General features: G+C 40.3%; 1 protein-coding gene across 2 annotated transcripts in view; it reads left to right on the top strand.

The window, feature by feature from the left end:
• The first annotated feature begins 2,585 nt into the window (after positions 1 to 2,585).
• Positions 2,586 to 7,880, top strand: part of TNFSF10 (tumor necrosis factor (ligand) superfamily, member 10) — an 18,723-nt gene continuing 13,428 nt past the window's right edge. Inside the window, exons 1-2 of one of the 2 annotated variants that reach the window (XM_011968624.1) lie at positions 2,586 to 2,594; positions 2,805 to 3,005. In XM_011968624.1, the coding sequence (XP_011824014.1) occupies positions 2,874 to 3,005 (132 nt within the window). In that variant the 5' untranslated portion in view covers positions 2,586 to 2,594; positions 2,805 to 2,873. Of the gene's footprint in view, positions 2,595 to 2,752; positions 3,006 to 7,880 lie in introns of those variants that run through there. The other variant, XM_011968625.1, reaches the window with a different exon arrangement.

The raw sequence follows: 7,880 nt of genomic DNA on the forward strand, positions 1-7,880 counted from the left end.
AGACCAGCCTGGCCAACATGGTGAAACCCTGACTCTACTAAAAGTACAAAAAAAATTAGCCAGGTGTGGTGGCGAGCACCTGTAGTCCCAGCTACTTGGGAGGCTGAGGCAGGAGAATCACTTGAAACCAGGAGGCGGAGGTTGCAGTGAGCTGAGATTGCACCACTGCACTCCAGCCTAGGTAACAGAGTGAGACTCTGTCTCAAAATAAATAAAATAAAATAAAATAAAAAGTTCTCACTCTACTTTAAAGAAACTGAATCGCTGATTAAAGGGTATAGTTAATGTATGGATGCCAGTCAGCAGAGTCATACTAGCTATAATAAGGGCTTTAGCTCTATATTATTTATATTAAACATTGTGATAACAAAAGGATTAAGATTTCTCTATCTCAAATACATATATATAATATCTTTGTATTTAATACATTAGGAGGCTCAAAGATAGAGGTAACTGGACCTCTTGACTCTTGTTTTTTGTGTTTTTTTCTTTTTTGAGACGGAATCTCACTCTGTCACCCAGGCTGGAGTGCAGTGGCACGATCTCTGCTCACTGCAAGCTCCGCCTCCTGGGTTCGCACCATTCTCCTGCCTCAGCCTCCCCAGTAGCTGGGACTACAGGCGCCCGCCACCACGCTGTGCTAATTTTTCGTATTTTTAGTAGAGACCGGGTTTCACCATGCTAGCCAGGATAGTCTCGATCTCGTGACCTCATGATCCACCTGCCTCAGCCTCCCGAAGTGCTGGGATTACAGGCGTGAGCCACTGTACCTGGCTGACTCTTGTAACTCCTGAAATCACCCCTTCTCCTGACCTGACCCTACGATAAGACTCCTCATTTCCACACTCTGGACTTTCTTATGTGCTCATAAGATAGAGATGTTGACTTCCTGCACGTTTCCCATTCCTTCGTTGCATGCCTTTCACGTACATCACAGCCATAATGTTTCAATTTCTGGATTATAACAAACGTGTTAAGTTAGTTTTCTTTGGTATTCTCCCCTGTGTTTCTTTGTCATCTCTCATTTCTTGTTTCTGCCCTGCCAGGCTGTGTGTCTTGTGCATTACAGTTATTCCAGTCATCTTTCACCTGATTTTAAAAAATTCATTCAGTCCTGGACTTAGAGTATAAGTGTGTTTAAATAGTGTTAGGTTCACATAATGTCTAAAACTTTTAGTAGGAAAAATGCTACCTTGCCAATTTGTCAGTGTCTAAAAGGAATTCGCTTTTAAAAATTTGGCAATTTGACAGAGGCAAATTTAAGGTTTGAAAATATTTTCTTAAATGTCGACAGTTGACTCATCTACAGCTAGAAGGCAAGGGCAGGAAGCGATGGTGACCAGCGGAGCCTGAATGAACTCAGGAATGTAACTCTAGATCAAGGGTCTTAACTGTAGGTTTCAAAGAATCTCTTGGAGTACTTGCTGAAAAATGTAGGTTCCTAAGTCCACTGCCAGAAACTCTGATTCAGTGGGTCAAGATGGAATAACTAAACAATGGCCTGATGCAGTGGCTCATGCCTATAATCCCAGCACTTTGGGAGACTGAAGCAAGAGAATCACTTGAGGTCAGGAGTTTGTGACCAACTGGCCAACATGGTAAAACCCCATTTCTACTAAAAAGACAAAAAAAAAAAAAAAATTAGCTAGGCATGGTGACATGCACCTGTAATCCCAGCTACGTGGGAGGCTGAGGCAGGAGAATTGCTTGAATCTGGGAGGTGGAGGTTGTGGTGGGCCGAGATCGCGCCATTGCACCACTGCACTCCAGTCTGGGCAATAAAGTGAGATTCTGTCAAAAAAAAAAAAAAGAAGAAGAAGAGAGAGAGAAAGAGAGAAAGAAAAAGAAAGAAAGAAAGAAAGAGAAAGAAAGAAAGAAAGAAAAGAAAGAAAGAAAGAAAAGAAAGAAAGAAAGAGAGAAAGAAGAAAGAAATGCTGAACAAGATATAGAGACAACATACAGCTGGGCCAGCATATGACATCTGATAGTGGGGAGATGTGGGGCTGGGTCCTGAATCTGAGGGTAATTAACTCCCTGTAACTTCTTTTCCTAATCTGTAAAAGGATAGTGACAGTGAGACACTGTGATGGGGTTAATATTTTGGAAAACATCCACATGTTTTTTTCCTTTGCCTTTCTGAGTGTGTCAACTACTTCCTACCTGTCCAGCCTAATACACAGGCATATTGTCTTGGTAGGGGGTGGAGATCTGAGAAAGAGATTAGAATTTGTGTCCGAAGGTTTACAAAGAGGAAGAAGAAGTCAATATTTAGATTCTGACATTCAAGATGGAGTTATGTAGCAAGACCATTGCTATGAGATAGTATTTCTATTTTCCTTTTTCCACTCCCACCCTGCCCTCTCCCCACACCTCACAGTAGCATGAGAAAAACCAGATATGGAAGTTTCAGGTCATAAAAATTATCTTATAATTTAGAAAATAGGCCCTGTACCTATGACAGCCAGGCCATGAGGCTTAGAGCTCTGTGGTAGAATGAGGACATGTGAGGGAAAAACAAAGAAAATCCCTCCCCTCTTCGGCTGAGGACATTATAAAAAAGAGAGCAAGAAAGAGAAGAGAGAAATGGGCTTGAGGTGAGTGCAGAGAAGGGATGCATGGATCCCGAGGGCAAGGAGATTCTTTCAATTTCCCTCCTTTCCAGCAACTACTTTGAGACAAGAGTTGTCACTGGGCGGTAGGAAAGGGGAGGGACAGATGCACGTTCAATAGATGTGGGTGGGGCCAAGGCCATAGAACCCAGAAAAACAACTCATCCGCATTCGTTTCCTCACTGACTATAAAAGAACAGAGAAGGAAGGGCTTCAGTGACTGGCTGCTTGGCTGACTTACAGCAGTCAGACTCTGACAGGATCATGGCTATGATGGAGGCCCAGGGGGGACCCAGCCCGGGGCAGACCTGCGTGCTGATCCTGATCTTCACAGTGCTCCTGCAGTCCCTCTGTGCAGCTGTAACTTACGTGTACTTCACCAACGAGCTGAAGCAGGTCAGTGCAGGGCAGTGCACTCGGTCTCAGGGGTGCTTAGCCACTGTCTGGTTACCTACTCCTCCTTTGCATGTCAGCTTGCTCCTCTCTGAAGACTTCACTGCTTCCTTTCTCAGTGGGTACACTCTAACTGCTAAATTGCATAATCACTGAAGTCCTCGCAAAAGTGTAAGTTCAAGAAATTGTGTAAACTAAGTGCAGTGACAGAACTGGCTCCACTAGTTACTAGCAGATGTGGGCAACAAAACTCCTGAGGGATTTTTGGTTTTTAAAAGTATGCGTATTTTATAATATTAGCCATTGCAACTGTTCATGAAAGCTTTCTGCTAAATGCTTTATAGTTCTTTTGTTTTTCTTTTCCAAACTTTTATTTGTTCACATTCAATTGAAAAAGATAACTTTTACAGGTTCTTTGGTGCCCGTATTCAGCATACAAAATTGTAAAAGACTATTCACAAATAAAACACATTAGCTCAAAATGGAAAGAAATAACAATGACAACAATAAAACAACCTGAGGTAGCGCACACTGTGACAGCTCTGCTTATGGGGACATGAGAATTACTGTGAAAATAAATAGAATGTCCTTTTGTAAAAGCAGCAATGGCATGTCTTGTAAACTTCCTTTTTTATGTTACAGCAAGGTTTGGAATAAAATCCACAGGGACTGGAGCTTACACGGCAGCCATGAATAAATAAAAGAGTCTGTTTCCTCAATTACCGTTGGTCCAGTTTTCCTTTTGAGTCCAAAGTGCAGCAGGTTTTAAAAGGTGCTCAGTTAGAGATTCTAACCAATTAAGTGGTGAATGATAAAATTTCTTTCCTGCTTTCAAACACAAATGGGTAAATCTGTCCCACAGCAGTAGCAACAGCCTTTAAACAGGGCCTTATTACTGTGATACTTCCTGTCGAAAAAATCTGTAAGGTAGCTCTTAGAGTCTTTATCCAATAGCACACAGCAGGATGAAGCTCAGGTTCGTAACTCACATGAGGTCTATTGTTCTTTGTGAATTCTGGCAAACAGATTTCTTTATTTTTTAGCTTTTTTTATTTTGCTTTAAGTTCTGGGATACATGTGCAGAACGTGCAGGTTCGTTACATAGGTATACATGTGCCATGGTGGTTTGCTGCACCCATCAACCCATCACCTAGGTTGTAAGCCCCACATTCATTAGGTATTTGTCCTAATGCTCTCCCTCCCCTTGCCACCCACCCCCTGGCAAGCCCCAGTGTGTGATATTCCCCTCCCTGTGTCCATGTGTTCTCATTGTTCATTATAAGTGAGAACATGCAGTGTTTGGTTTTCTGTTCCTGTGTTAATTTGCTGAGAATGATAGTTTCCAGCTTCATCTGTGTCTCTGCAAAGGACATGATCTCATTCTTTTTTATGGCTGCATAGTATTCCATACTATGTAGTATATGTATATGTGTATATGTGGTATATGTATATGTAGTATGTGTATATGTGCCACATATTCTTTATCCAGTCTATCACTGATGAGCATTTGGGTTGATTCCAAGTCTTTGCTATTGTAAATGGTGCTGCAATAAACATATGTGTGCATGTGTCTCTATAGCAGAATGATTTATAACCCTCTGGGTGTATACCCTGTAATGGGATTGCTGGGTTGAATGGTATTTCTGGTTCTAGATCCTTGAGGAATTGCCATACTGTCTTCCACAATGGTTGAACTAATTTATTCTCCCACCAACGGTGTAAAAGCATTCCTGTTTCTCCACATCCTTCCAGCATCTGTTGTTTCCTGACTTTTTAATAACCACCATTCTAACTGGAGTGAGATGGGATCTCATTGTGGTTTTGATTTGCATTTCTCGAATGACCAGTGATGATGAGCTTTTTTTCATGTGTTTGTTGGCTGCATAAATGTCTTCTTTTGAGAAGTATCTGCTCCTATCTTTTGCCCACTTTTTGATGTGGTTGTTTTTTTTTCTTGTCAATTTGTTTTACAAGAAACAAATTCCTTGTGTATTCTGCATATTAGACCTTTGTCAGATGGGTAGATTGTAAAAATTTTCTCCGATTCCGTAGGTTGCCTGTTCACTCTGATGGTAGTTTCTTCTGCTGTGCAGAAGCTCTTTAGTTTAGTTAGATCCCATTTGTCAATTTTGACCTCTGTGCAATTCCTTTTGGTGTTTTAGTCATGAAGTTTTTGCCCATGCCTGTGTCTTGAATGGTATTGCCTAGGTTTTCTTCTGGGGTTTTTATGGTTTTAGGTTTGACGTTTAAGTCTTTAATCCATCTTGAGTTAATTATTGTAGAAGCTGTAAGGAAGGGGCTCAGTTTCTGTTTTCTGCATATGGCTAGCCAGTTTTCCCAGCACCATTTATTAAATAGGGAATCCTTTCCCCATTGCTTGTTTTTGTCAGGTTTGTCAAAGATCAGGTGGTTGTAGATGTGTGGTGTTATTTCTGAGGCCTCTGTTCTGTTCCATTGGTCTATATATCTGTTTTGGTACCAGTAGCATGCTGTTTTGGTTACTGTAGCCATCTTCCCTGCTTTGTTGTTCCGAGTTGGAGTTACAGTTCTTGACTTATGAATTGTTGAGGGTTGAGGTAGCTGTATCAGAGTTGTGTCTGCTTCTGTTCACCGGTATAACTCTGGGTCTAGCATGTGGTTCCCAAGTAACCACTAATACTAATACTTGTGGTTCACTAAATACTTATTGATCGAATGAACAGCCTTTGCCAATGCGGTAGGCACCATGAATATGCAGGCAACAAAGGCAGAGTCAGGCTCAACCCAAAGCCAGGCTCTAAATCACTGAACACTCCCGTTTTGTATTCCAGATGTAGCTAGTCCTGGTGAACTTTCACACCTTTGAAATGTTTTGCTTTTAGGTATGAGGCATTGCTGTGTTGACAATAAGTGAGAATACAAAGGACTGGCATTCTGCCTATTCCTGGGGCACAGGCATGTCATGGGTAAAATCCATAATAAAGAAGTTATCAAATAGACACAGCTGTTCATGATAAAACAATTGAAAAGCAAACTGCCAGTCTCTGCCTATGGATGGTCCATGTACAAATTGAGGTATCTTTGATAGAAAAAAACAAACACTTAGTGCCACTTTAATTTATGATTTTCTCGATGAAAATCCCTGGAACGATGACTCCAAAATTGCTGAAAATAAACCAACTCAGTTTTGGACTTCTAATATATATTTTAACTCATTGTATATTAAATAGTAGAGAATTATGAGCTACAAGGAACTTCAGATCCTCCCCCGACCACCACAACCACATTTTTACAGATGAGGAGACAAGAAATAATGTACTCATGTTCAGACAAGGCTTTGGAGGCAGTGCTGAGATGACTAGCACCCAGGTCTGTAGGCTCTTCCCTCCATAGTGGGATGTCCACAGGGTTAACCTATGTACACCTTGTAATGTACAGTGCTTGCACAGTCCATCCTGTAGCACCAACTCTGCCAGCTGACTAGGAAATGAAAGACTAAGGATCTCAGAAAAGTATAAATTGTGCAAAAGACATAGAGTGATAACTATTTGCTAGGGAAATACAGTTTGCATATCCTGTGGAGTGTAAGTTTGGTTATCTCAATCAGTCAGAAATTTTTCTTTTGGAAATGGATGAGGCAGACTCTTGTTTTATTTGCAAGTAATTATGAAAATTATGGCTACCATTAGATGACCAGTAAAGTCAGGTTTATTGTAGGCACATTTAGAAAAGAGTTTCTTTTGTAACAAAAAAAAATTCATGAAACTATAGTCATACCTTTAGCTTTAAGTCTACACAAGAGACTGGCACCAATTTGGAGCCAGAATTTCCTAACCTTTCTTAACTTTACAGCATAAACAGAGTAAAGCTGTTACTCCATACCCAAGTAGCTCCATCAATTTGCTCACATTGCAAGTTGGGACTAATTTTAAGATTGAATCAACCAGTTATTTACTCAACTGACTCATGCAATTGTCTGTATATATAATCAAATTTCTATTTCAATTCTACTATAAAAATGGAAATTTCATATAAGGCTTAAGATCTTCCCACTTGCACACATTTTTCTTAATTGCATTTTGACATATGAATACATATACATTAGGCATGCAGAAGAATTCATTGAGAGTGCAAGAAAGCTAGGAGAATTACAGATATTGAGCAATTACTGTGTACCAGGAACTTTGAAAAGTATTGCCTGATTTCAATTCTCATAACAATTCTATAACGTAAGTATAATTACCCCATATTATAGATGAACAAACTAAGGCTGAGGTGAAGTTAAGAGATTTGTTCAAGATTACAAAACTAGTAAAAGGTAAAGCCTGATTTCGAACCCAGGCATGAAGGAGGTACTCAATAAATTGAAGCACCTACTTTTTTTTACAATACACTTTTTTCGATACATTACATTGTAATTCCTGCTGAAAAGTCTCCTGAAGGTTTCACTTTCTTCATCAGAAATTTTCCAAAGGGAAAATACATTTGAATCTTCTGTGTAGACTTTGGAAAAGTATATTCAACTTAAGTATTAATTTCTTAAAATTGAATACAGGCTCCACTTTGGCTGGTGAAATTTTGCAGAAGATACAGTCTGCAAGGATTATAGGGTGTAAGGGTTAAGGAAGGCTTCATAACATTGGATTGGATCTTCACAAATAAGCCTGTAGACCAGCAAACACGAACAACAAATATGGGCTGAGCCCCCAAAGTCTGTGTCCCTCTGAGAAAGTTTTATGATAAAGGAATGGCCTATCACTGTGGCATCATAGATGGGGAAGAAAAAGGAGAAGGGATTCCTCTCCACAGATCTCCATAAATGATCCTTTATGCTATTTGCAGTTTGCAGAAAATGATTGCCAGAGACTAATGTCTGGGCAGCAGAGAGGGTCAGTGCTG

The sequence above is a fragment of the Mandrillus leucophaeus genome, unplaced genomic scaffold, assembly GCF_000951045.1.
Source record: "Mandrillus leucophaeus isolate KB7577 unplaced genomic scaffold, Mleu.le_1.0 Scaffold850, whole genome shotgun sequence".
Lineage (NCBI taxonomy): Eukaryota > Metazoa > Chordata > Mammalia > Primates > Cercopithecidae > Mandrillus > Mandrillus leucophaeus.